We start from the raw sequence: 16,491 nt of genomic DNA, 5'->3' as shown, positions 1-16,491 counted from the left end.
CAGACAAGAAAGGGTGTCTAGAGCAATGCTGACATTTTCCTTGCAAGCTTGAAAGGTCGGCCCTTTGATCAGAAGATCGTCTAGATATGGCAAGACTACTATACCTAGCGAGTGCAGAATGGACACCACAGTTGACATGACCTTCGTTAACACCCTGGGGGCGGAGGCCAGCCAAAAGGGTAAAGCCGTGAACTGGAAGTGTAAGTTGTCTAGAGCGAACCGGAGAAATATTTGATGAGGAGGAAAAATGGGAATATGTAGGTAGGCATCCTGAATGTCTATTGAGGCCAAGAACTCTCCCTTTTCCATTGAGGCAATAACTGACCGGAGAGATTCCATCCAAAAGTGACGAACGTGGACAAACTTGCTTAAGCGTTTCAGATCCAGAATGGGCCTTACTGTTCCGTCCTTTTTAGGTACTATAAAAAGATTGGAATAAAACCCTTGAAACCTTTCTTCCCCTGGAACAGGAGAAATTACCCCACTGAGACGAAGGGACTCTATGGAATTGAACAGGTCTTGTCGGTGGGACTCGGACCTAGGAAGACAGGATGGAAAGAACCAGGGAGGAGGCTAACAGACCAGCTCTATCTTGTAACCTGAAGACACGAGCTCTCCCACCCACCGGTCGTGGATTACTTGAAGCCAGACCTGGTGAAACAAAAGTAGACGGTCACCTACTCTGTTGGAGGCACTCCGAGGAGGCCTCCAGTCACTTGGCCGAAAACCTTTGAGTCCTAGATCCTCTGGATCTAGTTGACTGGGAACGCATTCTTCCCCCTTGGTTGGCCGTGTAGGAGATCCGATTGTCTCGGTCCTGATTGGGTCGACCCTGTGCAGCAGAGCACGCTGCTGAAGCCCATCTAGCATTACGAAAGGGTCTGAAACGGGCCTGGAATTGGCGACGAAAAGGCTGTCTAATCCTCTGCTGTGGAAGAAACTTGCTCTTCCCTCCTGTGGAATCTGAAATAAGCTGATCCAGCTTCTCTCCGAATAAGCGACCGCCCTGGTACGGTAGGGTTGTAAGAGACTTCTTAGAGGTAGAGTCTGCCCGCCATGTTCTTGACCAGAGTGCCCTTGTAATGGCAATTGCATTTGCTGCAGCAGATGAGGCACAGTCAGATAGCTTCCAGCAAGCGCTGTCTGAGTTGACATTTCTGCCAGCTCCGCTGGCAAATCCCTTTCTTGAGGAGCCTTTGCTAAAGACTTTAACCAAGACATCATAGCTTTGGCAACCCAAGTTGCCGCAAAAGAGGGAAAAAATGCTGAACTCGAAGCCTCAAAAACGGAACGAGTCAAGCTCTATATAAGACGATCCAGGGCTGTGGAGTCGGTAAGCCACAGTTGCGACTCCGACTCCTGGATTTTATCAGGTTCCGACTCCGGCTCCGACTCCTTCATAAATGGCCAATTTGTAACAATAAATTTACTGTTGTCAAATATTAACATCGTGCTTATTCAGTTTCTCACCATCATATGAGTAATCAAACCACTTAGAGCAAAAACTATATTTATTAGAATACAATTAGAATATAGCAAATAACTTTTATAAACTTTTATAAACTCTTGTAAGTAAATATGCAATAAACACTGTTATGCAGTTAATAAGAAGAAATCTATACACTGACAGACAATGTTTTCTATCTTGAGTGATGGTGAAATGTTCAAATACAGCTGATTTAATGTGACGCTTCTTTGACATTCTCAGGTTTTTAATTCTGCATTCACAATCCAAATGACAATTGTTTTTCCTAAAAACAATTGTACAAAATTATTGCCAGGTCGTACAACTGATATAGTGGTCAGTAATACTGTTATTCCTCATGTACTCACAGTTAACTGATGCAAAGTTTGTTGAAAGGATAATACTTCTTACAGTCTTCCTCTTCTGAGTAGCAGCTGTGAGATGCTTGGAAGACGCACACCAAACATCTAGTCTAGAGGAGAAGCTTTACTACTAAGAATATGCAACACATTTTCACTTTCAGTTTCATACATTGTAAGTAGGGGGGGTTGGGGCAGCATGAGGTTAACCAAGTATAAGATTAGATAAGGGCAGTGGAGAACAGTGACACACAAGAAGTAAAAGTACCGTCACACTAAGCGACGCTGCAGCGATACCGACAACGATGTCGATCGCTGCAGCGTCGCTGTTTGGTCGCTGGAGAGCTGTCACACAGACAGCTCTCCAGCAACCAACGATCCCGAAGTCCCTGGGTAACCAGGGTAAACATCGAGTTACTAAGCGCAGGGCCGCGCTTAGTAACCCGATGTTTACCCTGGTTACTGTTGTAAATGTAAAAAAAAAAAACACTACATACTTACATTCCCGGTGTCTGGTCATGTCCCTCGCCTTCAGCTTCCCGCACTGACTGAGCGCCAGCCGTAAAGTACAGCGGTGACGTCACCGCCGTGCTGTGCTTTACGCCTGGCCGGCGCTCACCAGTCAGTGCGGGAAGCTGATGGCGAGGGACCTGACCAGACACCGGAATGTAAGTATGTAGTGTTTGTTTTTTTTACATTTACAACGGTAACCAGGGTGCGCGGCCCTGCGCTTAGTAACCCGATATTTACCCTGGTTACCAGTGAAGACATCGCTGGATCGGTGTCACACGCCGATTCAGCGATGTCAGCGGGAGATCCAGCGACAAAATAAAGTGCTGGACTTTCCCCAGCGACCAACGATCTCCCAGCAGGGGCCTGATCGTTGGTCGCTGTCACGCATAACAATTTCGTTAACGATATCGTTGCTACGTCACAAAAAGCAACGATATCGTTAACGATATCGTTATGTGTGACGATACCTTAAGAAATGTCTCTATCTCCAGCAGAACTGCTTATCACTGTTGTTCATAGTTTGATAGAACATATATATTTGAGTAACATTTATAAAATTCATATGAAAGTTCAATTATGAAATATTAATACATTTTTTTTAAAGCGGAACATTTCTACCGACTCCGACCAAAACTAACTCCGACTCCACGACTCCGACTCCACAGCCCTGAGACAATCCGTAGGATCCTTAATAGACGAGCCATTAGGAAGGGATAACAAAGTGTTAGAGGCTAAACGGGACACCGGAGGATCTACTGAAGGATTTTTTGCCCATTTGCTACACAGCTCAGCAGAAAAGGGATACCTAGCCTTCAAGGCCTTTTGCCCCAAAAAACGCTTGTCCGGGTGCTCCCGGTTTCGCCGAATCAGGTCCTCAAACTCGGGGTGAGAGGAAAAAACCTTATGGGCCCGTTTGGCCCGCTTACATGAAACCTTGTGATCTGAGGATAAGACGAGTTTGTCTTCTATCCCCAGGTACTGATTGACAGCCTCAATCAGGCTATCTACAGACTCCTGAAACCCGGGAGTCTCCAAATTAAGGGACCCTTCTGACTCATAGTCTGTCTCAACTTCCCCGCTCTCTGCTGGGGAAGGAGAGCGTGATACGGTGCTCCAGGACGCCGAAGCACCTGACGGCCTGGGCGACGCTGTGCGAATTCGCTTTCCACACGTCTGTCTAGTGCGAGCGCGGCCCCTGCAGGCCGAAGGCTCCTGAGACCCCGAGGTCCTCTCCGAGACAGATGGACTGCTGGCCCTGACCGCCGGGGTCTGAAGGAACTTGATTGCTTCAGTTAGGGACGCCATGGATTGCGACAAGGACGTGACCCATTCTGGTGGAACCGCCCCAGCCTCCGCCTGAGGGGCAGGAGAAATTGCCGGAGAGATTGCTGGGGAGCTCGCAGGAGGGGGCTCCTGGGCACATTCAGAGTCGCAGGCCTCGCAGAGACGATTGCTCTGGGCATGCGGGAATGCAGCACGACAAGCTACACAAACGGTATAAAGGACCGTGTGAGATTTGACCCTTCTAGACATAGTGATCCGTAAATGCTGTACCCAGGGCCTTAGACTGGGAAAAAAAACAATGCTTCTGCTGTCAGGCTGGAGGGAGAAGCACTTACCCCAGTCCTGTGTCCCCATGCGTACAGTGTGGAACCGAACACCAAATGCTGAGCAAATGTGCCACCTTTATCCCCAGCAGTCCTCAGGGGGCGGAACCGCCATGATCTGATGTGGCCTGTAGTAGGCCGAAGCCGGGGCCTCGATTTTCCCTAGGCGAGGAAAGGAGGGGGCGGATCCGGAAGTAGATGCGCCAGAGAGGGCGGGGTTTGGGGAGATCGGACCCACAAAAGGGTCCGTCGCCCCCTTAATCCATATAATGTAGAGATGAAAATGGGGTCCAAAGGATCCGGGACCCAGAGGTGTGCCTCCTTCAGACACTAAGCAAGAACTGGATTCTCTGGTAGCCAGTGTCAGGGTGTATACGATGGAGGAGGAGCTAAACTTTTTTTATGTTTACTTAGTGTCAGCCTCCTGGCGGCAGAAGCATACACCCACAGTCCTGTGTCCCCCAATGAGGTGAAGGAGAAAAATTCATTGGGCAGGAAAACTACTTTAAGCCAATAGGGGTTCATAATATTTTAGAGTGTGAAAATAAATTGCTTATAGGAGAAAAATACTTCCCGGAGGTACTGTCATGGTTTGGACAGGGTTGATACCCTGCCGTTTCAGGATTAATTGTTGTGGCCTCCCTTTGGATCTGGGAGGGATATTTATACCCATGTGGACTAGGATTCTCTGTCAGTTATACTTTCGTTTTGTCTGTGTGCCTGACCCCCTGGTGTGCATGTGCATACTGTGTTGTTTGTTTGCTCTCCATGCTCGATCTGGTCTGACTCACTCGGCTTTCTGACCTCCGGCTTCCACCTGACTATCCTTCTGCCTCACCATCCTGTACCTCGCTTACCTCTCAGTTATTGACCTTGGCATCTTTGACTACTCTCCGGCGCCGTTCTCTTCCTTTGCACCCCGGCGCCTGGCTCCATCCCTGGCCACTCCCCCTCTGTCACATGATTCAGGTCCTGCTTGCTACCCGGTGAGTTCTCCGCCATTCTGCTCTGGGCTCCCTTACTGCGGCGAGTAGTCTCCCTGTAGTAGTTTCACCCGGGATCCTTGACAGATACCATACAGAGTACGTACTGGTCTTTTATTGTACAGGAACTCTGCATTAATTACTACTGAACAGAAGGGGTTCATAATACTACGAGTCTGAAGCCGAGAACCTAAATACAAGCACAATAGAGACTTATCTCCGTAGACCTAACAAAGCGACCCTGGCCAGACAGCGCCGCACCACGTCTGAAGGGCCCCTGATATTTACCACATCTCCTTGATTTTACAACCACTTCCTACAGTTCATAGTTACTGTAAAGGCAAAGTGGATAAAAAGGTGGTAGAGGCTATAAAAAGCAGCCACTGCGGGCTTCCAAACATCCACTTTAGAAAATAAAGCCCACAGACAACCCCTCCAGGCCTAAATGTCCATTTACATTAATGCCCGCGATTAATTAGAAACTAAGCAGAGAATTTTGCTGGGTCTGTTTTGCTATGTACAGTCGTATGGCACAAATCCAATACTCATAATCAAGGCCATTAGTCAAGAGGTTATTAGAAGCGCACGTTAGTACGAAATTAAATGCTCAGGTCAGGGAAGGATGGATGACTCAATGAAATATTGTACAGAAAACCACTAATTTACTGGTTTAATAAACTGGGAGCACAATAAAGTCATATTTTTCACAGGAATTGAATCGCTTATTTTGAATATCTAAGTGTGACAGCAAAATCAAAGAAGACCGCGATTTCTGCTATATACAGCGATGCTGTAGCACAAGCGATCAGACGATAGCAGCTTCAAAATATAAGAACAGTGAAAAGTTTTTAAAAAAGTTCAAATTACGCCACTTTTCACCCATTACAATACAAATATTAGGTATTAAAAGAATACACATATTTGGTATTGCCTTCAGAAAAGTCAGATCAAAATCTAACAATCTGATTAATAAACACCGTAAATGAAAAAAAAATTAAGAACGACAAAATTACGTTTTTATGGTTGATGCAATTTCATAAAAAATGCTGCAACAAGCGATCAAAAGGTCACATCTATCCTAAAATCCTAGAAGTAGTTTCGGCCTATTAAAAATAAGCTGTCAAGACCTCTGCAGTGGTAAAATGAGAATAGCACAGTCCTAATAAAATATAGAGGATTCAAAACTGCATGACATTATAAAAAATAAAAAATTAATAAAAATAGAGCACAAAAAACAAACAAACACAATAATAGCCCATAGTGCAGTGTTCCCCAACTCCAATACTCAAGAGCCACCAACAGGTCATGTTTTCAGGATTTCTTTAGCATTGCACAGGTGATGCAATTATCACCTGTGCAATACTAAGGAAATCCTGAAAACATGACCTGTTGGTGGCTCTTGAGGACCGGAGTTGGGGAACACTGCCATAGTGGGTAATTCTCAGTGTATGCCATGAGACGTATGCAAAAAAAGAAAAAAGTCCCATAGCCAAACAGCTTCAATTTGAAATCAAAACCTGGAGGTGATGAGCAGTGCCCCAACGCGCGTTTCAAGTTAGCTTTTTCCGGTATACCCCTGGAAGACAATGATCATTGTGAATCTGAGCCATAGGGCGTGACAATGCCCTAAACTGAAGAAGAAAATGTTTCAGAGGACAGTCTGCTCTCCTGATCTACTGTACAAGTCTCTCTCTCTGGTAATGGCCATTCATTTAAAATAAGCTCTGGAAGCAGATTCTCACGAGATCTTTGTCCAGCCCAAAGATCTTAACAGTACTTTACATATTAAGAAAAACGTGGATCACCGATATCATTGTCTCATTGTATTCAACTTTCTAAGACCTAGTTTCTCATCTAGATGACTTCAGAGGATTGATCCTACTGACAGATTCCCTTTGAGTGTTTCGGGCTTTAACCGTACGTATGACATACGGTATTCATTTTAGAACTGGTGCTAAAATTAAAGTTACCTTTTTGAGTCCGGCAAAGCCTTCAGATTCCAGAAAGAAGAACGCAAATGGCATCAACACGAAAAGACACAGATTGGAGAAAAGTGAAACAAGATTCCAAAGTCCTGAAATTGTAAAACAAAAATTATTAATTCACTTACTTTAGCGAGAAGATTTCCCAAAGCTTCATTTAGACACTAGTGTTAGTCATATGCATGGTGTCTATATTATCCCACTGCTGGCAGCCTGAAGAAGGCATTGGAATGAGGAAGAAATAAATTTTCCCTTTCAAATATACGGTATATATATATTTTTTTAATCAATATAACCAAATTAGAAAGTTAGCAGGCCACAGTAAATTACACTAATTGTGTTACAGGGGATACAGAGAAAACCATAGCATCCAACAACCAGGAGTATTGCAACAGGAACAAGACGACAAACGGTAAGGGGAGAACCCATCGAAGAAGAACCAGAGGTAGATGGCTCCATGATGCAGTATGTCACACAATTAGTCAAATTCACAATTTGTGAATAAAAACCTTTTCCTTATCTATTCTGAAGGATTCACTCCAGCAGCACAGGCCACCCATGGGTTTATGCAACGGGATCCAACACAATTAGCCAAAAGACAGACTAGCCCTTGACAATCGTGGATGTGCGTGTGTTCTACACGAGCCCCAGACCTTCGCATCATTCAGGCATTAAGGACACTTGTAAGTTGCTCACATATCTACACAAGCTAAACATTCCAGGAATGGGTTGAGTTGTTTTTTTTCTAGACATGGGCTACCCTTTGATTTGAGGAGTGAGTATCGACATGAAGTGAGTGTGGATGACTTGTGATGCCACAAGGCATTCCCAAGGTGTCTAGTAAGGCGAGTGTGGAAATTAGTACAAGTCAAGTTCGACACATATGACCAGAAGAAAGAACTCTCTATGGTGGCAGGTCCACCATATTGTAGGTACAAGGTTGCATTTGGAGGCACACATCCGAAAGAGTAGGTAGGCTTTAAAGGCAGAGAGGTCAGGCCTGGACATGGACATGGAGTCAATGATGACACGTGACTTAGAATTATTAATGATAAGCCTGAGACTTCACCAATAGTTGTTAAAAAAGGTGAGGGAGTATGACGAGGGGTTGTGTAAGAGTTCGCAAAATGTTGTCAAACAGACAATACCATAATTTATGTCAAAGACCAGCTACCTCGATACACGCAACATCTGAACAAGCCCCGATGGCGGCTACAAGTGACTTCATGGAAAAAGAGCATATAGGAGAGCAGAAAGGGAGCAACCCCGTCGTATTCCAAACCCCATCTTTGAGGAGTAAAATACATATAATCACAGGATAATGAATCAAAAGCTTTCGAAACATCAAGAAGAAAGAGGGCAATATGCAGCTAACATCTCTGCGGATATTATCGTTGGCTTGGAGTTGCAGAATGAAGTCTGTTTGATCTCTACGAGTTTGGGCACCATGACTGTTTGCGCCAGTGCAGAAAATGAGTGCAGAGTGGAGTCAGACTTAAAGGAAAGACAAAAGGACCGGAATCCATCGCTTGCCATTTATTGAAAACACTATTTTTTTGCCTTGTGGTACTTCAGGAATTTTAATTAGATGCCAAATTAAAAAAATATATATGCTTTTTATTTTTGACGTTAATCGTTTTTGTGACTTTTCAAGCACCAAACATCAAAAATGCCAAAAAAAGTTGCAAAAATTATTCCAAAAACTGAAAACTCCAGAACCTGACTCCAGGCAGGGACTGAAGTGAGATGTGACAAAAGAAAAAGGGACATTAAATACCAGTAAGTCTCATTTCATGATTTGTTATCTGCTCATGTTTAATGTATTTGTCTATATTTGCCCCGTATTCACATGTAAAGCTCCATGGAATAAATAGCGCTATAAAAATGTATTATAATAATAATAATAATAATAATAATAATAATAATGAGTTCATCAGAAACACCTGGATGAGCAAAGCTGTTGAAGAAAAATAAAAAGACATTATAAAAATAAAAAAGTGGCTCAAAATGCATAAGTAATATGCAAACATTAAAAAGGCACTAAAAAGGAGAAATTTACTCCAGAAAACTGGAGGAGCAACAATAATAATAATAATAATCTTTATTTATATAGCGCCAACATATTCCGCAGCGCTTTACAGTTTAACAGTTTCAAACACAAAAGTCATAAGTAACAACGTTAACAATACAATAATTAAAGCAAAATAAGACGACCCTGCTCGTGAGAGCTTACAGTCTACAATGAGGTGGGGAGATACAAAGCACAGGGGTGTATTTACAATGATGTATTTACAATGATGATCCAGCCATCTTCAGGGGGTGGGGGATAGATGGGGATAGTGAATGGGCTACACACACACAAACATAAAATGACTTTGATTAGTGAATGTGATAGGCCACTCTGAAGAAACGTGTTTTGAGCGAGCGCCTAAAACTATGCAAATTATGGATGGTCCTAATATCTTGGGGTAGAGCATTCCAGAGGATTGGTGCAGCACAATGATGAATCGGGACTAGTTGCAGACCCAGAACGTTGGCAAATTATAATAATTCAAAATAGATAAAATTATAAGCTTATTTTTAACCTTGTCATATGCTGTATGGACTGTTACAGCACAACTTTTAAAAGCCCCCGAAGTTTTTACATTTTCAACGTATTTTTTTTTTACTGCAAACTGACACACCATATCCTGTGAGCTGCAAAAAAAAAAAAAAAAAAAAAAAGACATCCCTACTTTAGTTTAATTTATGGACCAGACTCACATTTAAATAAATGAGACAGCAAAAAAAAAAGTACTTGGATGTCGCATGTAAAAAAATAAGTAAATTAAATAAAAAAATTTGTTATATATATATATATATATATATATATATACACAGTAGGGAAAAAAAGTATTTAGTCAGTCAGCAATAGTGCAAGTTCCACCACTTAAAAAGATGTGAGGCGTCTGTAATTTACATCATAGGTAGACCTCAACTATGGGAGACAAACTGAGAAGAAAAAAATCCAGAAAATCACATTGTCTGTTTTTTTTAACATTTTATTTGCATATTATGGTGGAAAATAAGTATTTGGTCAGAAACAAACAATCAAGATTTCTGGCTCTCACAGACCTGTAACTTCTTCTTTAAGAGGCTCCTCTTTCCTCCACTCATTACCTGTAGTAATGGCACCTGTTTAAACTTGTTATCAGTATAAAAAGACACCTGTGCACACCCTCAAACAGTCTGACTCCAAACTCCACTATGGTGAAGACCAAAGAGCTGTCAAAGGACACCAGAAACAAAATTGTAGCCCTGCACCAGGCTGGGAAGACTGAATCTGCAATAGCCAACCAGCTTGGAGTGAAGAAATCAACAGTGGGAGCAATAATTAGAAAATGGAAGACATACAACACCACTGATAATCTCCCTCGATCTGGGGCTCCACGCAAAATCCCACCCCGTGGGGTCAGAATGATCACAAGAACGGTGAGCAAAAATCCCACCCCAAAACTTGCACTATTGCTGACTTGCCCACGTAGTATATCGCGCAGCCCACGTAGTATATCGCGCAGCCCACGTAGTATATCGCGCAGCCCACGTAGTATATCGCGCAGCCCACGTTGTATATCGCGCAGCCCACGTTGTATATCGCGCAGCCCACGTTGTATATCGCGCAGCCCACGTTGTGTATCGCGCAGCCCACGTTGTATATCGCGCAGCCCACGTTGTATATCGCGCAGCCCACGTAGTATATTGCACAGCCCACGTAGTATATTGCACAGCCCACGTAATGTATTGCACAGCCCACGTAATGTATTGCACAGCCCACGTAATATATTGCACAGCCCACTCAGTCTATAGCAATGTGGGCACCATATCCCTGTTAAAAAAAAAGAATTAAAATAAAAAATAGTTATATACTCACCCTTTGTTGGCCCCGGATCGAAGCGGTTACCAACGCTCCTCGTGCACTCCGGTCTGAAGAGTGCATTGCGGTCTTGCGAGACCGCTATGTCATCATCTCGCGAGACCGCAATGCATGGAGCGGTCACCGGGGCGTCGCGAGGAGCGTCGGTAACCGCTTCGATCCGGGGGGCCACCGGAGGGTGAGTATATAACTAGTTTTTTTATTATTATTATCATTTTTAACATTAGATCTTATTACTATTCATGCCGCATTATCAGCATGAATAGTAAAAAGTTGGTCACACAGGGTTAATAGCAGCGTTAACCGAGTGCGTTACACCGCGGTCAACGCTGCCATTAACCCTGTGTGAGTGCTGACTGGAGGGAAGTATGCGGGCGCCGGGCACTGACTGCGGGGAGGAAGGAGCGGCCATTTTCTTCCGGACTGTGCCCGTCGCTGATTGGTCGTGGCTGTTTTGCTGCGACCAATCAGCGACTTCGATTTCCATGACAGACAGAGGCCGCGACCAATGAATATCCGTGACAGAAGGACAGAGACGGAAGTGACCCTTAGACAATTATAGTATATAGTGCGTTAATGAACCACCTGTAAATAAATATATTAAATAGGAATAAAGTCTGAAAGCAGATGCCATCCAAATATATCTTTATTATTTCATACAAGCACAAATATAAAACAAATTAAAATCCACAAAAAAAAAAAAGAAAAAGACAAAGTAGCAGGTACAACAGTAATGCAGTAATGGGGACAGTCCTATACCCAGGAATAAAATTCTAAATGTCTGTCATATTCCATGTGTAATAATACCTCAGGGTATGTGATGGTATGAATAACACTGCATACATTACGTGTATATTTTTATGTGAATTTTTTTAAAGCTTTTTTAAACATTAAATCAAAAGGGAAAAAACAGCAGCTAAGCTGAAGGATTGACATACTGCAGATTAAAAATTGAAGAAAAAAAAAAAAACAACAGTGTGAATCAGATTTTAGAAGTACATCGTTTAATTTGCAGCCACAGTAAAATGCTGCATTTTTCTCTGCACAAAAAAAATTAAATCAAGAAAATACAGCAAAAGAACAAAAAAAAACAAGCCCCTAGGATAGGCAACAACATATAATAAGTGCAAAATAGTGCAACTAGTAAAATAGGCCAGAGAGCAGGAAGTGGCTCCTAGGAACAAATTCTGAGCACACATTAACAAGGGCTATGGGATCAAAACACTAAGTAACATGTTTCCTATGACGTACATTGGCCACTCTTACTGCTATGGTGCCACCGACTGGGAGAGTAACTATACCATAGGAAAGAAACCCTGGCATGCACGTGACCCAAGACCCCAATATGCGTTCCCACATTGTGGCTGAAGCTGACAATGCTTGAATGTAAGTCGGATCGCTGACTATAGACCCCGCTAATAGACAACCATGCTGCGTACCTAGGAAACCCTGCGAAAATCATTCCTGATGATTTATCGCCATCTTGTGGCTACTATTGGAATACCGACACTCAAAAGCCAAAATATTCGGAAAAAGCTGTCTATTGGAAACTAACGATAGAATCTTGGGATAGAGAGAAGCTTTAATCATACGCAGTGCTTTGATAATTAGTCTCACATAAGTATTCACTGCTGTGAAAAAACTGCATCAGTCTTTGCTTATCCTCCACAATCTCCCTTTTATGTAGCTAGAAAGCGTTGAGAGCAAGTGAAAATCTAACAGCTGCATTAGGATGCTAAGTATCTGGAAAATGGAAGCAGAAAAAAAAAAAAAAAAATGGGTGACTACAGAGAAATTCCTGTTGTGAAGCAGGGCTGTGGAGTCGGAGTCATGGAGTCGGAGTTAGTTTTGGTTGGAGTCGGAGTCGGTAGAAATGTACCGACTCAGACTCCAGCTTTAAAAAAAACGTATTAATATTTCATAATTGGACTTTCATATGAATTTTATAAACGTTACTCAAATAAATATGTTCTATCAAACTATGAACAACAGTGATAAGCAGTTCTGCTGGAGATAGAGACATTTCTTAAGCCCCCGTCACACATAGCGAGGTCGCTAGCGAGATCGCTGCTGAGTCACAAGTTTTGTGACGCAACAGCGACCTCAGTAGCGATCTCGCTATGTGTGACACGTACCAGCGATTAGGCCCCTGCTGTGAGATCGCTGGTCGTGTCGGAATGGCCTGGACCGTTTTTTGATCGTTGAGGTCCCGCTGGGTAGCACACATCGCTGTGTTTGACACTTTACCAACGACCTCGCTGACAGGACGTCCCATTGAATCATCATGAAATAGCATCGTTCTACAGGTCGCTACAGGTCGCCGCATCGCTGCTGCGTCGTTGGGGAGATCGCACTGTTTGACATCTCACCAGCGACCACATAGCGACGCTTGAGCGATCCCTGACAGGTCGTATCGTTGTCGGGATCGCTTAAGCGTCGCTTAGTGGGACGGGGCCCTTACTTCTTGTGTGTCACTGTTCTCCACTGCCCTTATCTAATCTTATACTTGGTTAACCTCATGCTGCCCCAACCCCCCTACCTACAATGTATGAAACTGAAAGTGAAAATGTGTTGCATATTCTTAGTAGTAAAGCTTCTCCTCTAGACTAGATGTTTGGTGTGCGTCTTCCAAGCATCTCACAGCTGCTACTCAGAAGAGGAAGACTGTAAGAAGTATTATCCTTTCAACAAACTTTGCATCAGTTAACTGTGAGTACATGAGGAATAACAGTATTACTGACCACTATATCAGTTGTACGACCTGGCAATAATTTTGTACAATTGTTTTTAGGAAAAACAATTGTCATTTGGATTGTGAATACAGAATTAAAAACCTGAGAATGTCAAAGAAGCGTCACATTAAAGAGGTTGTTCTCTGCTCTCAAAATAATTAGATCAGATTTGAGGGCATCCATGAAGGAGGATCTGACAGAGGCAATACTTTTTCTGAGGACAAATTTATAGATTTCTTCTTATTAACTGCATAACAGTGTTTATTGCATATTTACTTACAAGAGTTTATAAAAGTTTATAAAAGTTATTTGCTAGATTCCAATTGTATTCTAATAAATATAGTTTTTGCTCTAAGTGGTCTGATTACTTATATGATGGTGAGAAACTGAATAAGCACGATGTTAATATTTGACAACAGTAAATTTATTATTACGAATTGGCCATTTATGAAGGAGCCGGAGCCGGAGTCAGAACCTGATAAGATCCAGGAGTCGGAGTCGCAACTATGGCTTACCGACTCCACAGCCCTGTTGTGAAGACTCTTTAGGAAAAACTCAAAAAATGGCAGACTAGATAAGTCCACAAGGCGTTTAGATGCAGGCAAAACCACCAAGTTTTCCCAGGTGAAGGCGCTTCAGGAAAACTCGGGAGGATATTTTCCTGAGGTGGCTTGGCTGCCATTCTTGTGGCGTCACAGCGAGCAGATTCCAGATGTAAGCCGCCCAAAGGACAGGCATGTCACTTCTTTTAACCACGCCGTGGTTTAAGAACCCTTAAGTGGTTAAAAAAAAGTGACAGAAGACGGGACACGTGCACAGCAATGTTGTTTTGACATTGTTGAGCACCGCGTTCATTTCATGGCCCACCTTCACAGAATTCTTCAGGCGGATTCCAAGCGGAAACCTCCTGAAAAATATGCCCTTAGGATATTCGCAGTTTTTTTTCTGAAGAAAAAAAAAAAAAAAAAAAATGGGGATTAGATGTATCGGTAATGTTTCCAGGAGTCCATCCTGATAACACCATAGTGGCAGTCAATGGGTGCGCTAACGCATCCGTTACATAGCGTTAGTGCCGCTGTGTAATGGATGCCGTCAGCGCATTGCCAGTGACGTAATGTGAACCCTGCCTAAGTTCACACAGGGCGTTTTTGCTGCTTTTTATTCTGCAGCAAAACCTGATCTTCATGGCAGGAAAGAAGATGCGGGAAAAACAAAGGTTTAGGTGCGCTTTTTTTTTTTCTCATTGTCCATGCCAATGTCCCCGACTTTTCAGCAGCAAAAACGCAGCAAATAATGATACCTGTGTTTTTGCAGCACTTTTTCAACATGCTGCAAAAATGGGTGAAAACGCAGCAAAAACGCTGAAAGAAGAGACGTGCTATGTCCAAAAAAAGGAGCAAAGCACAAAATCCTGATGACACAAAAAACCAATGTGTGTACATGAGATTTCTGAAATCTCATCGGCTTTGCTGGTATTGTAAAAAGCAGCTGAAAATTAGTAGCACAAAAAAGCAGCATAAAAAAACGCAGCGAAAACGTCCTGTGTGAACTTACCCTTATTCTGATTTATTCAAATGTAAACACAGAAACAAACTAACTATTATTCCCGTTTACAGGCCAAACAACTAGGTCAAAGCTTAATGTAATGGTACACTATAACCAGACCAACACAAAATACCCTAATTCACCCTATAATTCCCTTACGGAGCCCCTACCTGTCTGCGGAGGTTGGCATCCTAACTTGTACAATGGCACCCCCGCTCCCCAGCAGCTGCCCCTAAATTTCCATATCATAAGGGAAAGTAATGCTAAGACACAATCATCATGTCACTATACCGTGGTATCAGTATCACACATCCCCATGACCATCCGGATAGGGTACAGCGGGGCTGGGGCCCCTGGTAGTGACAAGGAGAACGATTGATTAGAAATCAAAAGACAGGGAGGGAAAAAGGTAGTAGAGGATGGAAAAATAGGTGTGTATCTGGGCACTCAGGGAGACGCTAACAGATAGAACCCTGTGAAATGCCAATCATGTAAAGCAAAAACACAATTCTATACCATACAAAAAACAATAAGGTACAGCATAGCTAACAGATGCTAGATTCTTTGACCAAAAAATTAAAGCAGATAACTCATGGTTCAGCAGGAGGCTTCAGTCTGTTACACCTAGCCCTCAGAAATCCCTAATCTGCTGTCCCTACCTAACTGCGGAGGACGGCACCCTAGCTGGTATGCAATATGGCGCCCCCGCTTGATGACGGCTCACCCTCACTTCCCCTAAGTACTCCCCCCTTAAACTACCGTATCTATTTGATAGGGGTAGAGAGTAGGGAAAAAGGATGAAACGGAGGGGGATAGGCAAGAAAAAAAATAACCCGGTTAATCAAGATAGTTTCAAGGTGCTAAGATGCATTTATAAGCCAAAGCAGCATCCTTCATGACGACTGAATAATATTGAATTATGCCCCATAAGGCCCACGCCTGATATCATAAGCCTAGATGCATATTTAACACGTGGCACCTATCATGGCACCAGCTGGTTTAGAGGTTGTGCATGTCGATTGAGAGTTCAGGTCTATCTACACAATGCCTATTGCCCAGATATAATGCCGTGTACAAAGAACAGTGGCCCGTTCACCACAAACCAAAAGTTATCTGCCATCCATAAGTGATACTGCAGCAGACTTGACGCTTTTCCCTCCCATAATTAGAGTTCATCAGTAGGCAGATGGATCCCACAGATTCACAACATCTTCTGACAAATCTGTTCTACAGAGGCCCCTGCTCTTTCTGCCCAGGAGGTGGACATGGGGCTTTTAGGTTCCCCAGATGGGTTATCTTCTCTAACCTGTAGACTAGAGATATTGTGGACCTGATTCATCTTGCTATAGTGGGTTTGAAAGCTTTCTTCCCTCGATTTCGGACCCCATATTG

The 16,491-nt window shown here is 43.2% G+C and overlaps 1 protein-coding gene across 1 annotated transcript in view; it reads right to left on the bottom strand.

Annotated features, from left to right (window-relative positions):
* Positions 1 to 16,491, bottom strand: part of LMBR1 (limb development membrane protein 1) — a 163,990-nt gene that overhangs the window by 94,922 nt on the left and 52,577 nt on the right. Inside the window, exon 5 of the mRNA XM_069729727.1 lies at positions 6,898 to 7,001. Within this exon, the coding sequence (XP_069585828.1) occupies positions 6,898 to 7,001 (104 nt within the window). The remainder of the gene's footprint in view (positions 1 to 6,897; positions 7,002 to 16,491) is intronic.

The sequence above is a fragment of the Ranitomeya imitator genome, chromosome 6 (assembly GCF_032444005.1).
Source record: "Ranitomeya imitator isolate aRanImi1 chromosome 6, aRanImi1.pri, whole genome shotgun sequence".
In the NCBI taxonomy this organism is placed as follows: Eukaryota; Metazoa; Chordata; class Amphibia; order Anura; family Dendrobatidae; genus Ranitomeya; species Ranitomeya imitator.
Note: the sequence above shows the minus strand (reverse complement) of the source record. Positions and strands in the feature narration are given on the sequence as shown.